Below are 15,416 nucleotides of genomic sequence, written 5' to 3' on the forward strand. Positions count from 1 at the left end.
TAGTGTTGTGTCCTCTGAGAAAGTGTAGTGGAATGCCAACTAATTCAACTGAGTTTATACCTAGATAGAGCAGAATTGCTGGACAGTATCTTTGCTTTCTTTTGTTTGTATTCATACAGCTCAGAAAAAATGGACTCATCTTGGCATTTGTAGTAATAGCTGTTGGTGCTTTTGGTTCACACTAATGCAAGTGATATAAAAATTCTTTATGGAATTTCCTGTCTGTGTTAAGACAACTCATTTGGGTATGTTTGCAGGCTTTGAAAGCAGATTTGGTCCCTTATCTTCTGAAGCTGCTTGAAGGTGTTGGTCTTGAGACCCTGGAGAGCCCATCTGCAACAAAAGCTCAGATTGTTAAGACTCTGAAATCCATGTCTCGTAGCCTGCAGTATGGGGAACAGGTAAGTACTCACAAGTCCATATCTGGGCTTTAACGCTTGGTAGGTGTGTACCAAACTCTGAACATCCCTTCTTTAATCTTCTGGCTGTCATGTGCATCATTCCACCTAAAGTGTTAGCACACTGCAACTGCAAAATGATTATGGTTTGGACTTTCTTCACCTCTTGCTTGTGGAGAAGTCGTTGGTTCAATGCATGTGAAGACCACTAATAAAAAAGACAAATCCCAAGTGCAGAAATGTTCTATGAGCTGGTTATCTTTAGCTGACAACTCTTCAGAATTTGTGTTATAAATGTAAATTTCTCTTCTGTTTTCTAAATAAATACATAAGTGCAGCAGCATTATGGATGTATATGTAAGTAAATTTGTCCCAGTAACTCTGCTAGTTCTTAATGCCTTCCTCTTACCCTTTTGTTGAAAACTTTCTCAAGGGGAGGAAACTTGGAATATTTCTTTCTTCCAAGTAGTCCCTATCTTGCTCTAGTACAGGAAAAGTCCTATTCTCCCTCAGCTGTCAGTGAGTGGCAAGGGCAGCTTCTAGGGTTGCTTTTCCTTGTCACCTTTCTGGGGAACAAAGCATAAAGTGAAGCTACTGAATAACTTCTTTTGAGCATTGTGTTCAGCTGCACAATTCACATGGAAAAGCAAGTCTCCTTGGAAATGTGCATGAATTCCATATTGCAGCCTGAACTACTGCCACATTCTTTGGTGTAATCCCTTCAGAAAGGTTTGGCAATAGAAAATGGGTTGGTTTGCCTAGAACATGACAAATGGCACTTGCCCACTCTGTTATCTCTTCAAATACTGCAGGTAAATGAAATTCTGTCCCGTTCTTCTGTTTGGAGTGCCTTCAAGGATCAGAAACACGACTTGTTCATTTCTGATACACAAACATCAGGATACCTCACAGGTTAGCAATAGCAACTCCTTCCTGTTTATGTCCTGAATTATACTGAACTGTTACTTAATTGTCACACTGGACTCTGGAGTTACTGTTTATCCCCAGGATCTAGTGCCATCACGTGGTCTGAACAGTCAGTGCTGTAAAAATACAGTAAGTTTTTAAAACATACACTAAAAGGTAAACTTCTTGCTGGTTGAGAATGTATTTCTCTGCATAGTCTTTACTGTTTACATACTTAGCAACAGAATCTGGGCACTGGCAAGACTTGCAAATATTCTGTTATGATAGAGCAGAGGTGTAATTGATGAATGACAATAGCTTTCCATGCTTTCTCAGGATCAGTCTAATTCAGTTCTAGAACACAAATTTGTCTGCAGTTGGAGGGATGTGTCAACTGTCTTCAGAATCACTCAGACTGTCTGTATCAGTTGGCTGTATCAGTGTGAATTAACACAACTTTAGGGTTAGGCAGGTAGTTGTACTGTTGGAAAAGTTGGAATACTAATAGGTTGGAGTATGAGACTATGTTCCAGCCAGAATCAGTGGCCTGCCAGGGTGGTCTCGTGCCTGTATGTGGAGCTTGCAGCATTTGCTTCACTGCTGCAGTGATGCACCTTGGGTGGGTCCCCTGCTTAGTGCCACCAAGACTGAAATGGCACCTCAGATGCACCCCAGCCCCACTGGTAGTGAAGAGCATTTTAGCTGTGTGTGCTGTGCACTGTGTGCACAATAAGGTTGGCAACTGAGAGAACTTCCTTGCATGGTGCAGACATAATCCCAGATCAGTTATGTCACTGCAAATCAACTCCTGTTCTTCCTTCACTTGAGCAGCACTTGACAGACACAGTGTCACAGTCCAAAACATCACTATCATATAAAATGTTTTCATATGTAGCAAATAATGGCATTGCAGCAAACTGTCTGCAAACTTCTGGTTCCTCAGTAGCCATCAGCTGAATAAACACTTGGTCTTAAAAGCTTTGCCTCACAGGTGAGGTTTGAAAGTCCCTTGTGACAAGCCAGTGTGGACACAGCCATGTGCCGCATGGAACTTTCTCATCTAACCCAATTTAGGAATCTTGGTAAAGCTTTTGAGCATAACTGAACTAATGAGGTGTAAATCAGATGGCCAGAGTTTTTCCTGCAAGATACTAGCATGTATTTTGAGCCCTTCAAGTCAGGACCTATACCTTCTAGAAGTAGTTGCTTGTATTTTGAGAGTAGGTATTGCACCACTTGATGCATTTTTTTCACACAGGACTCTGTGCTTTAGCTCTGAACAGGGGTTTTCTGGTTTTGTATTGTTTAATGCCAGTTTGACAAAGAACACTGGAACTGATTCAGTTTGTACTGAATTTCCTTCATATTTGCATAAATACTATAAATTTAGGAATACAAAGAAAATGCTGATTGATTATTGGCCAAGAACTGATACTGCACCAGATGTGGTCAGGCTTGAGACTGGGGGCAATACAGTTTTCCAATCACCTTGAGGCCCGTGCTGCTTTTAAATTGCCTAATGTTTAAGTGCTTGCCAATGTAGAATGAAGGTGCTGTACAACTGCAAAGTGTAGATGGAAACCAAGCTTTATTTTTAACCTCTCTTATCTTGTATTCTGCCTTATGTCTTGCTTCAAATTGCTTTGCTATTTGCACTTCCCTTGAAACTTCCCTTGCTTATTTCTCTTCCTTCAGGTGTCTCTTCTCCTTCCCTTCTAACTGGCAGCAGTCCCCTTCACCTGAGAAGTGGGCTTTAGATCTGCTGTGTCAGGCAGCTTGCTAACTTCTGTGTAGCTCTCTAAAGCAGGTAGATACCACCTCGCAGAACGCACGCTGCGCTCGCTGCATTCCGAGTAACAGATGCATGCCCTAGAGCTGTACAAATGCCTGGTCCCAAACCGCCCAACACCGACACACCACACTGACACCTGCACTGGCTGGTACTTGCTGGTACTACACAGGAATTCAGCTTTGGAACTGTGTTAGGATTTCTTCATAATGGAAAAGCTTGAGGCACAAGATAACTATGGGGAATTTTTGCACTAGGATGGGTAGCAGTGGGTGTGACACTTGGCAGGTTCCACTGATGGGCTGGCAAAGAGAGGTTGCCTCCTGCAGCCAGAGAGCTTTTTATGGCCAGAGGCACTGCTTGCTTTGCTCTCTGCCTTGCAGTAGTAGTGTGGGACTGTTTGCAGGGAGACCAACCACACTTGGATGTTCTGGCCTAACTGTGAGAAAGGAGGGTGGGGCAGGAAAGAATAGTAAATTTGGGAGAACTCAGTGAGTATGGCTTAAAGGGGAAGAGTACAGGACCCAGCAGAACTTAGTATGTTGAATACTGGTAGTGTAGGCTGGAGGTCTGACACCAAGTCAATCGTTGTATTGGTGCAGGAACATTTTGTGAGTGATCAGTTTTCTAGTCACTAATATGATAAAAATTACTGTTAAAACACTTCATGCTGCAACCTAAATTTTTATTGCATTTGTTGAAAGTTTCACTATGACTAAATTTTTAATTCCAGGCAGAGGGGCTTTGCCTGCAGGGCAAAACTGATTGCCCCTATTATAATCAACATAGAAACTTAGTAATGGTGTGAGTCGTGCATCTCCAGTATAGAATTTCCATATCCCAAGAATGCTGTCACTTTATTCCAACTGAAGGCACAAAATGCTGGCTAGACAAGCTTTAGGCAGTTCTGTTTCTTCATGGGGCAGCCCGTTGGGCTTCCTGGGCAGCTGGGAAAACCTTTACAACTCTGAAAAGATACACAAGGAGCCTAGTAGTGGAACACATGACAGAACTCACTTTAATTCCAATGCAGGGCCTTTCTTTAACAAAGGAAGGCCATCCCTGCTTTACTGCTGCTTCCATGATGGAAGGTGAGATGGGTAGTGAAGGTGGTTGGGGTTCTTTTTCACTTATTTGGCATATCAGAATTAAAAAAAACTGAGCAAGCCCAAAAATGGTCCCTACAAGCTATTCCACTTGGTAGACTAAGAAGTCTTAGTTTCTAGTGTTCCTAGATTTTAAAGAATCTAAAGTAAAACTCTTAAATGTTCTTGTGTAAGGCATCTGGTTGGCTCAGATGATGTATCTGGGTGTTACCAGAGGGAATAAAGCTGTTCAGTCACGTAGTAGAAGGAGAACTAATCCCCAGTATTTGTTTTCCTCCTGAAAGGCCCTGGAGTTGCTGGTTACCTCACTGCAGGGACAACGTCATCCGTAATGCCCAACGTACCACCCCCGGTAGACAACGAAGTGGGAGATGTCAGCTAAGGACTGGAAATCCTTGTGGAAGAGACAAAGGCAGACTGGCCAGTGATGAGGAACAGCACTTTCCTCCAATACATTGAAGTGAACTTACTGCCTTGCCAGGTGTTTATGACAGTGTTATTCCTTTTTTCTATGACTTTTTTTTTCTAGGAAAAGTCAGTGATTCTAACTTCCACACTGTAACACAAGAAAGTACTCTGTGGATCAGCTGAAATGGGTACACAAGAATTTTTTCTTGTTGTACATAAGCACATTTTGTTCCTTTATATTTGTTTACAAGACTGTGAATCAAACTTTCCTAGTTTTTATATTTTACGAATTAGCATGACTGGAGTTGAGCTACAGTCTAGAGGAATTGGGCTAAAATAACTTTGACCTCACCGACCCCACTAAAAGGGCATCCCTTCATTTCTCAGTCTGATGTGATCACTTCCATTGAACATGACCTGAAAGGGTTTGTTCCTGCACCAATTCACTCATGTCCTTAATCATTAACATTATCTTCTTCCTCAGATCAAACAGCATTAGACATTTGTATGTATAACTGGCTTGACCAAATTGACGAAGCTTCAGCAAAACAACCTTAAAAAGTTGACATGTTATGTAAGAAATTAGTGTAATTGTGAAATGTTCTATACATTATCCAGTATATAAAAACTTTCTATATTGAGTGTACATTATACAGATCATTCATATGTACATAGAATTTTAAAATAAAGGGAATTAAGAGCCTTGTTAATGAGATAAAGGTGGTATTCTTGTCTAGCTGTTCATTGAAAGTGAGAGAAATGAGGGCAATCCAAGACCCTAACTGGAACGTGGCTCAATATGATCCTGGGCATTCTTGGTTGAAAAAACACTTTGTGCAGCCTAGTGCAGAACTCCTGAACCACATGTAGTAGTGCAGGTGGTTTTGTAGTTGAAGTGCATTTCAGCCACTGACCTGCTGACACTCTCAACTTCCTGGAAAACATTCTTGGCAGGAAGCAAGAGGAAACTAAGGTGGATGGAAATGTAAACAAGAATTACTGCTTTCTCAAAAGAGGTTATAATCTTAGTTTTAAGTATCATGAGGTAAGGAACTTCGTGGAGTGCTTCTAGTTCTAGGTACTCTGCCACTGTATCCCCTGAGTGACTGCTGCAGCTGTAGCTGGACACCCTTAGGCGAGCACTTGGCTCTGGGCTCAAGAACAGAACTGGCACAGCCTCATCCTGAAGAATGAGCCAAGCTCAGGGTGTTCTCCCCAGGCTCCAACAGGAAGGAGCTTGGAGGGGGGAGTTTGTCATTGCAAACCGTAAACCCTTGTGTCCTTAACTTCACTGCCCTTAAGTTACCAGCCCTGTGTAAGCTGAGAAGTGATTATCTTAACTCCAGGAATCACTCCATTGATTTCCTAACTCCAGGCTCCAGCCTTCTGTGCTGCCCTGAGTCTCACTTGGGGGAGCTGGGGGCAGGACTGAGTGTAGTCTCAGTGACAAGGAAGGCAGCTGAGAGCAGGAACTGGTGAGTAGAGGGTTGGACTGCAGCTGAGCTTTGGAAAAGAAAAAGCAAGGTACTACCTCCAGCGTTTGTCCATTTAACAAATTCAGAAGTTTAGCCTAGCTTGCAATAAATTAAATTGCGGCACTTTTGACTCAAAACTGCTTTGTTTACAATAAAAGGATAAAATGCTTTGATTCAGAACAAAGAAAGCACTTTAGGCCTGTTAGAAAATAGATTTTATTTAGTATTACAAAGAAACTCAGACAGTGTTCTGCAAATTGTTAAAAGCAAGCCCATAATTATTAAGTATAATAAGTGAAAATAGTGAGAGAATTGCTTCCGGTTAGAATCAAGTTTTTGTATTCATTCAGTTTTACCTTAGATACCATTATTACACTGAAATTTTTCCTTAATCTTCCCTCCATTAGAGAAGGCTTTATGCTGACATTAGATTTTTGCAGTGAGCTTCTTGGACTGATCAAGGAGTTCCCACCTTGCAATTGTTGAGAGATGAACTTCATCAGGCCCGTCTGCCAGGCGCAAGGTGCGTATGGACGCGAACCTGTGAGGGGAGAGCTGAGTTAGGCCTGGCCTCCTGACCTGCCACAGCAGCCACACAGGAGCTCTCAGCACTGCTTTTGCTGCCCTTTTGACACTCCTTGCTTGGAAAGGTGCTGTCACATGGGAGATACTGCAGCAAAGTCTTCCTGGCAGGATTGAGATGGGTGGGCTGGGAATTCAGAAGTTTCGGTTCTCCCCAGGGCCATAAGAGATAACATTAAGTTTTAGAAGCACATCCTCTCTACTGCTGATAAGAACTATTTTAGGTCCAGTGCCAGCTTTTATTTTTTGTAAGGCTAATTGCACTATAAAAACAATTGTTTTAAATTTATAGCTTAAAGGGACATACGCTATTATTTCATGCCGAGGTGAAACAGCATGTACTGGTGTTATAAATGATCATAAGAAAAATGCTTAGAATCTACAGGAAATCTCCTTTCACTCACATGAACGCCAAAGGAAAATCCTGGGAAACTCCAGCTCCACCACACACTTGAACTGCACAGTCAATCACTTTAAGCACAGCTCGTGGAACAACCACTTTGGTCATGGCTACCTGTGGTTAGAAGAACTCACATTACCAGTAATAGTTTCATAAGCAAGTGAAAATATTTACCTAACACTTCTATTGAATATTGGTATCTCTCAGTACATTCCTTCCTCTTGGGGTTGGATGAGAGCTCTGCTGTTCCCGTTAGCAGGGGATGGTAAAACTGTTTCCAGTCACTCAAAACTATCTTCCTGTGTTGAGACAAGCAAGCAAGGCTTGAACAGATTCATCTCTGCTTCTGACTGAGATCACTCCCCAGTCTTCTGACAATTAAAAGCATATCTTAAGGCTCTTTTCAACATGAATTTATACTCTACACTTAAAATAATAATGTTTAACAATATGTTTTACCTTGTCTTTTAACCAGCTGAATGCACAGGCATTGCATCCACCAAGTCCTAGCTGCCCAAAAATAAAATTTACCTCTCTCCTTGCTCTTCTGTTGCCCAACATGTCGATCTTGCGGGCTGTTTGTAGTGTGAGCAGGCGAGCCTGTTCTATGCTAAGACGGCATTCTGCAATCCAGTGGGCAACAACTTCCTGCAGATCCCAAAGCCAACATCAGGACATCAGTTAATGGCTCTGAGCACACATGGAGCTGCCCCTCTTCCTCAGCATGTGCATGTTCAGTCAACCTACAGCCACTTGTGTGCAAATTAAAGCGTATCTAAGATGAGGCATAATAAAGAAAACACTTGACTAACAGAAATATTAAAGATAGAGCAATTCTTCTCCTGCCAGGAAACAAAAAAAAAAACCTGTGGATTCTGGCACCTGATCAGACCCCACTGTATGCTGGCCATTTTACTGAAGCTCATCCATGCCTGCTTTTTCCTCCCTGCTTTTCTTTACTTTTTACCACCCCTTAAAGCCTTCTCTCCATATGATAAACCCCAGTATATAGAACTAGGGGGGTGAAAGGGGAGAGGAATTCCTTGTTCTGCTTAAACTGGTCCTGGATGGTGCATGACACAGAGGCAAACAGCTGCAGGGTGGTGCCTGCTGCCTCTGACTGATGATAAATTCGAAATTCTCTGGATCCAAAATGAAGTTATGATCTTGGCAGCCCTTCCCTGCTCTTCTTAGCTAATTCCCCCCTGCAGCCAACATACCACAGGAGAAACAAATGTTTGTGATGCATGTCAGCGCAAAAACTGTTTGGAGCCTGACCCAGCCTCCACTTCTAGGGCAGTGGATTTTGTAGCACACAAAAGCAAATGTGCAGCACTTGCTTCAGTGCAGTCTGGAAGCTCAGCTTGGCTGGTTGCAGCAAAGGTGATCCGAAACTGGGTGGGGTGTTGAGTTCTCTTCAGTCAACAGCTCCTGGGGTCATAAATGATGGCCTGGGTGGGGGCAGGCACACTGGTACTCAGGGAAGCCACCAGCCTCACCTTGTCTTAGCCATCCTCACTGTGAAGGACCTGCATGGGCTCCACAGCTGCCTCCAGATGAGGCCTGTGGCTTCATCAAACATCACTGTTACTTCAACAAGCTTCTGAGAGCCAGAGTGTGCCTCATGCACCTCTTACTCATTCCAGGTTACAGTGGTGATGGGAAGTTGGGAAATGATATGACTGGAAATACAGATATGTAAAGTTGCTCCCTCTGGATCTGCACAAACAATTTGCTACAATCTGTGCCAGATGCTAATTCAATTTCCTCTTTCCATTGCTTTTACTTGGTTTTTTTTTCCAATAAAGCTATCCTAGCTGTTGGGAAAAATTAAGGAACACTTGAAATATGACAGACCAACTACCAAACTCTGATGGTTCTTATACAAAGCAGACTGTCATATTTTTATTATTTTAGCAAGCTCTTGCTCATGAAACAGTATTTCAATCCTGAGCAAGATAAGAGCAAAATCTCCAATCTTCCCTTGATGTGGTCTGTACTTTCATAATCAACTACAAATATTTGATCAAAGAAGTAACATTTTCAGTGAAATTTAGACCCCTAAGTGTCTCCAGTGGTTCTGAATGGAGACAGCCAGGTGACAGAATGGATACACAAAAATGGTGAACTCAGATTGTAACAGAAGCATAAACTGCATGCCTGAAAAAATACCTGTCCAAATTGATCGGGAAAAGCAGAGAACAACACACAGTGAAAAAATCCACATTCAAATCCAGCAAAAGGTATCTAATTCATTGCACATTGCAAAGGGAAAAAAAAAGAAAAAGATGCTGTAGATTATGGTGAAAAATGAGAGCCTTGCAATATGGTTTGGTTTTTTTTCCCTTTGCCCCCCAAAGCTTTATGAATAGGAATTCAAGGTTAGGGCACAGCTGCTGCCATGTCCATTATCAGAGCCACAAGGCTGTGTGTGGGCAGAACAAAGGTCAGTGTGTGGAGCGTGTGAACAGGGCCAAAGAGGGAAGGTGCTTACGTGCTGATAGAGTTTCTTGCCGAAGGTCTCGCGCTGAGCCGCGCGCTGGCACAGGATCTCCAGAGCGGCCTCGGCTGCACCCAGGGACCGCATGCAGTGATGGATCCGGCCCGGCCCCAGCCGGCCCTGGGCTATCTCAAACCCCCTGCCCTCACCTGGTTGGAAAGAAAAACAGGCTCTGCAAACTCCCTCTTGGAAGGGTCCAGGGCTCCAAGCAGAAGTGAAGAGGTGGAGGGGAAATAAAAGAAATCAGGATCTCCACTAAGTGAGAGAGCAGAGTTCTCCCTGCAGGGGACCACAGCGGTGGCCTGCTTGTTATTTCTTTTTCAGTTCTGCCAACAGCCATGGAGTGCAGCACAACATTGTTTCTAAAAGTCTGTAAAGTCTGCAAGAGCTGGTTTTGGGGGAAGAACAGCACTTAAAGACTTTGCTTTGCTCTACCTCAAGGCAATGATATTTGCATGACAGCCAGAGCTGCCCTCCTTCCTTCTGCTCTAAGGTACATTCAAACAGCAGGAAGGCTGCTAAAGGAAGAGTGGGCTCCCTCAACTGACCAGAGCTGTTTAAAATAACTTCTGGTGATTCATGACACAAACCACTGTCTCATAAAGCTTGGTTCATGTATTGTATGTATTAAAAATAAATCAGTGCTGAAACTCACCCAGTATTATATTGGAGACAGGTACTCGCACCTCATTGAAGTGTATCTCAAAATGTCCTCCATGGAACTCATCTACAAAGACAGAAAACACAACAGCAGGGTAAAATGAAGGAGGACAAAAATACAGGCCTCTAGTTCCTAACCCTTCTTCTATATATCCATTTTACTGATTTATTTCATACACAATATTTATTAGTATAACTGCAGCTTCTGAGCCTGCTAATAAATTAATACACATATAGCTGGTAAATATGATCACCTACCCATGTAGCCAAACACTGAGAGAGGTCTTATCAGCTTCAGCCCTGGGGTGTCCATGGGAACAATAACCATACTGTGCTGCTTGTACCTGATCAAGACAAAAAGGACAGTTACATCTGAGCCTCTCTTCTGTCTGCCCCTTCTGCTTTTTTATTTTCCATCCTTAAATTAGGACTCGCATAAAGCCAGTGCTGAGATTTACCTGTACCACCTGCACCATCCTGCCACACAGTGTGGCTTCAACCCTTCTTGACCCACCAGTCAATAAGTGAAAATGTATTAGTGGCACCTAATGCACCATGACTGAGAAACTCCTGCTGCTGCTGTCACTTCTGTGCACACAGTTCTGTATCACCCAATCAGTTCCTCCCCCTCTACCTTTCTGTTTTGTTCTCAAAACCGGTTTATCAGAATCATCATCTTGGCTTGCCTACAGCTTAGGAAAGAGAAATCCATCCCCATGTTTACATCCCTTCAGAATATTTAAGTTTTAGTCACACAGAACTGGAGGTGCTGCCCCAGGTCTGTGAATTCAGTCTCCAGTTCTAGCAAGTGGAGTGTCACGTAATTCCCTCCATTAAATTCTCTTCAGCTTCTAAGAGCTGAACAAATGCCACTGTCTGTAAAACTTCCAGGCAAACCCTCCTGGGTGCTGTGCGCAAGTTACTGATAGCTTCTTGGTGGAACCTAGCCAAACCTAAAAACATCAGATTATCCATGGAATTTGGGCTAAAATCCATCTTGGACATAAATGTCACAATTATTTTGCATTACAAGCTGTGGGATGTTAATACACCAGACATGGAGCATTTCATTCATTACTTGTATAAATTTTTGCAAAAGCTTGCAATTCTAGTTTGGTAACGAGTTGAACATGTTTGTGCCAAAGAAGAAGAGGTAAGGGTTATGTTTACACATATAGCAATAAAATTCGTAGGTCTGATTTAAGATGTGCAATGCTCTCTGCTTACACAGCTTCACCTTACCAACACCCCATGTTTCAGACTTAACTTTCTGTATCTACAGATAACTTTGTGGAAAACTTAATCAGTGACTTCAAGTCTCTGATGTGCCACTTGTACCCATTCTGATCAGGAAAGCTCTGAAAAGTTTTGGTTTTATTATATAAGCATTATTATTTAATTCTTCCTGGTGTTAATTGTTTTATACACTACACTTAGAAAATAAATTGTAAGCCAGGGTTGTTGGTTGTTGATGCAGACTAAACAATTGATGCAGACTAAAATTTATGTGACCAAGATAAAGCTAGTGAAGCCCCCAAAATTTCCTGATCCAGTTCATCACGCAGCTGCACAAACACTAGAGCTGGTGCAATGAAGAGAGGTGGGAAGCATGCCAATGGAAGATGGTAACAGTGGAAAGATTGGGAGGATTTGGTCAACAGCATCTGACAGCAAAACAGGAACTCAGGCTACAAGAGACAGGTGTTGAGGTTTAAAACATTCTTCTAATTTAGGAGCACATCCAACTGGTCAAGGCAACTAATGGCATTTCACTTAACAAAATTTTTGCAAGCAGAACAAAAACTTGTTCCATCCTCCATGGAACAAGTTTTAGGAGATTCTGAGTCTCCTAGGAATTCTTACCTGGATGCTGATGAGTTTTTGGTTTTGCCCATTACAATTGCAACTTTGCAATTTGGGTTCCCAGCACCTTAAAAAAAGTGGCAAACACAAAAATTGTTTTTAGTATAACTTCTCAATGTCAAATCAAATTAAGTTTCATAGCAAGAAACCCTACTGCCTTCCTTTTGTGAGGCAGGAAATGCAATCTACCCCTGTGTTTATATTCTGAATAGCACACCAGAACAAAATACACATTAGTACTTAATGTGTAAAAGGGAGCTGACTTGTGGGAAGGGGAACATGAAAAGCCAAACATCCAAACCCTCCAGGTTCATCACCTATTCCTATAAAAAGGGAACAAGAAGGTACTTGAAATGGAATCTGATTACTGGAATCTGATTCAGTCTCTATTACAGCTGAGCAAATAAGTGTGATACAACAGCACATCTATCAAGGTGACAAGCTGCCATTTCAAAAGTAAAACTTTCAAAAGAACTTCTTCAACCTATAAAGACTGGGGGGTCTATGTGGGAATGAAACACCAACCATGTTATAACCAAATTATGCAGATAGGGCTATCAAAGAGTTACCGTGATAACTTTGCTACTACTTCAGCATAACTTCTCTGGAATGCAGGACTTCTCCCCCTTTACACAAATTATTTTAAATTGCACTTTGAAGAAAGATCTGAGTGAAAATTGTTACCTGAAAATAGCCTGTTAGCATTCCAAGCATTGATAACATTACTTGAGATGTTTCTTATTATGGACATATTTATTAAGCCTTTGTAGCATAAAGAAAGCACTTTAATATAATAGTCCTGAAGAAGATTGTACAACTGATTAAAACAACATTTCTATGATCCTTAATCCTCCCTGTCTTTTTCTTTAAAGGTTTCTTAGTACCAAAGCATGCTCTCATTCCTTTCAAAGCCTCCCACAAACAATAAAGCTAGGGAAAATACCCGATGGGTGTAGCAATCAGTAATTTTTTAGTGCAGATAACAAGCTTTGTAGAGATTCAATTCAAGGCTTGATCTGTAGCAGCTTGGCTTTTTTCTGAGCTTAGAAGCAAATACAACTTTATGACTTCTCTGGCAGCTGTTCTTACAAGGCTTGGGAGACTCTGGTCTGGACAATACAACCACCTGGCTTTGAGCTGAGCCACTTCCTCCTACAAACAGCCACTGTGATGGCCAGGAAGTGGGAGAGAGATTTATTTAATTGTGATAAACACTGCCTGTTTGTGGGGCCAGACTGCCAGATGTTTACTTTCCTCTTCTGCAATATGGCTCTTAGCCACTGTTTCCAGAGAGGGCTTAAAGAGTGGCCCACGTACAATGCCAACAAGCTAAAAATCCAAGTGAAAAGCTTTGGGCAGAGGCCTAAATCAACTCGGTAAAAAAAAATTACCAAACTGGATCCCAAACACTTGGCTCATTTGGGCAACTGCAACAAGCAGCTTGATCAGCCCCAAATGACCCAACATATGCTTTGCAGGGTACTACCCTGCACAAGGAAATGTCACCCCTGCACAAGGGGTATTTGACTCTTCTCTATTTCCACGGAAGGTAAAGAATTGCACATGTGCTATTTTCTAAAAGAGACCTATGTTCAAGTGAGGTTTACAACAAAAGATGTTTTGACCTTCTGGAAACTCCTGAAAAACTGTTTTGTAAATAATCCTCAAGTCACATCCCTGCTTCAAAAAAAGGGCAAATTTAACCATATTGTATGAAAAAACCCCAAAAAACTCACAAAACCTCAGAAGAAGCTTTCATGTTGAACCCAGTGAGGAGTTCACTGAGAGCTAGACATCTGGTTAGATGTTCTAAATCATTTGTGCACATTTCTGGAAGGCAAATGAATACTCCAATCTCATATGTGCTTGTTCCTATCTAAGAACAGCAAAGGACAGCAGATTCCTGGCCCTTCCACTCCTTAGCGTTAAGTCCTGAAAAACTAAAATAAATTTTATGTCACTTTGACCCATAAAAGACTGAAAAAAAGTTCTGGTCTAATGCAAGACTCTGAAAAACTCCAGTGCTTTGGACGGAATGCAAACAGCCTGGATGGAATAAACATCTCTTTTGTAAATGACATTTTCACCTCACTTAGAGAATTCAAAGATGTTGCTGGAGGATGGAGGGGAAGAATCAGAGAAGCCTGTTATTTTGATAGAAGTAGTTTTGCAAGAAAACTCACAATTGAAGAAACACTAGACGTTTCAGGTGGTCAGTGTTAACCATATTTCCATGTTGATGAGATTTCAATAAAGTTTGCAATGTATATGACTGCACAAACCAAAACTTTTAGACCACAGTGCTGCTAAACTGGCAAACATCTTTGGTTTAACTAACTTATACTTTTGAACTCTTCATGGCACTTGCTCACATACTGAGGCAAAGATAGTGTTTTAAAACACAATCCCATTAGAAGCCTAATCTTTACTATCAGGGGTATAACATGCTTAAGTTACTGATCTTCGCACAATCACTAATAGAGGCTCTTTCTGGTGGAGAGACTACTAAATGTGGCAACCTTTGAGTACCACCTGTACTTGAGAAACTTGCCACAAAGTCTGTTTTCAGAAGTCAGCAGCACTTTAATTCTTACAATCTATTTATTTTTCAGTGTTTAGTCTTCAATTTCCTGTCTAAGATGACTAAGGCCAGATGAACTACTGCCTGAATGCTGAATACCTATGATTTTTGGCACATTGGCTGCTGCACCCCTCAGCCCAGCAGGTTACTTCTCTCTGCTAAAGGTCAGGGGTCTGTGGTGGCTTACAGACCTGACAGCTTCCTGGTTTTCCAGAGTTCTGGACTCTCCTACAAGAAGAAACTGGTCTTGTAGGACCAACACCCTTCAGATGTCAGTCCTACAAGGATGAGGATGGCAGCATGGTACTGATTGTTGGAATGTGGGAGTCTCCTGATGGAGAAAAGGGACACACACAGGCACATCCCACCAAGAGCGTGCAGTAATTTCTCTCCACTAGCATGTTGCATTCCACAGTTTTATCTCATCTTCTCCAGATAACAGTGCAGGCAGCTGGTTCATGGAGGGCAAAGCCTACAGTTGTAGCTGCAAGCAAACAGGCAATGCTGGGGCTGTGCAGCTGCAAGGGCTTTGCAGTCCTGCCACTGAATGTGGCTGCTGGTCATTCCCAGCTGGAGCTCACGGGCTCTGGTGGTGCCAGTGAGAGCAGCTGCTCAGCTTAGGAATGGTTTTTTCCTTGCTTTCATGCCACTTTCACACAGCCACAAGGGTTTTTACTTAAGTAAGATCTATTTTGTATTCACTCTTACTTACTAATTTTTGTTATTTTTGACCCTACTGAAATACACA

The 15,416-nt window shown here is 42.1% G+C and overlaps 2 protein-coding genes across 3 annotated transcripts in view; one reads left to right on the top strand and one right to left on the bottom strand.

Annotated features, from left to right (window-relative positions):
• DNAJC13 (DnaJ heat shock protein family (Hsp40) member C13) overlaps positions 1-5,322 on the top strand; it is a 56,304-nt gene extending 50,982 nt beyond the window's left edge. For both annotated transcript variants that reach the window (XM_030969871.1, XM_030969876.1), the window contains 3 exons: positions 258-401; positions 1,211-1,310; positions 4,484-5,322. In XM_030969871.1, coding sequence (XP_030825731.1) covers positions 258-401; positions 1,211-1,310; positions 4,484-4,581 — 342 coding nt within the window. In that variant the 3' untranslated portion in view covers positions 4,582-5,322. The remainder of the gene's footprint in view (positions 1-257; positions 402-1,210; positions 1,311-4,483) is intronic.
• A 962-nt stretch (positions 5,323-6,284) lies between these two features.
• Positions 6,285-15,416, bottom strand: part of ACAD11 (acyl-CoA dehydrogenase family member 11) — a 29,282-nt gene continuing 20,150 nt past the window's right edge. The window contains exons 14-20 of the mRNA XM_030969622.1: positions 12,088-12,154; positions 10,483-10,568; positions 10,220-10,291; positions 9,559-9,713; positions 7,596-7,712; positions 7,069-7,178; positions 6,285-6,623 (exon numbers count right to left, since the gene is read on the bottom strand). Of these exons, the coding sequence (XP_030825482.1) occupies positions 6,509-6,623; positions 7,069-7,178; positions 7,596-7,712; positions 9,559-9,713; positions 10,220-10,291; positions 10,483-10,568; positions 12,088-12,154 (722 nt within the window). The 3' untranslated portion in view covers positions 6,285-6,508. The remainder of the gene's footprint in view (positions 6,624-7,068; positions 7,179-7,595; positions 7,713-9,558; positions 9,714-10,219; positions 10,292-10,482; positions 10,569-12,087; positions 12,155-15,416) is intronic.

Source organism: Camarhynchus parvulus, chromosome 2 (genome assembly GCF_901933205.1).
Source record: "Camarhynchus parvulus chromosome 2, STF_HiC, whole genome shotgun sequence".
NCBI classification, from domain to species: Eukaryota; Metazoa; Chordata; class Aves; order Passeriformes; family Thraupidae; genus Camarhynchus; species Camarhynchus parvulus.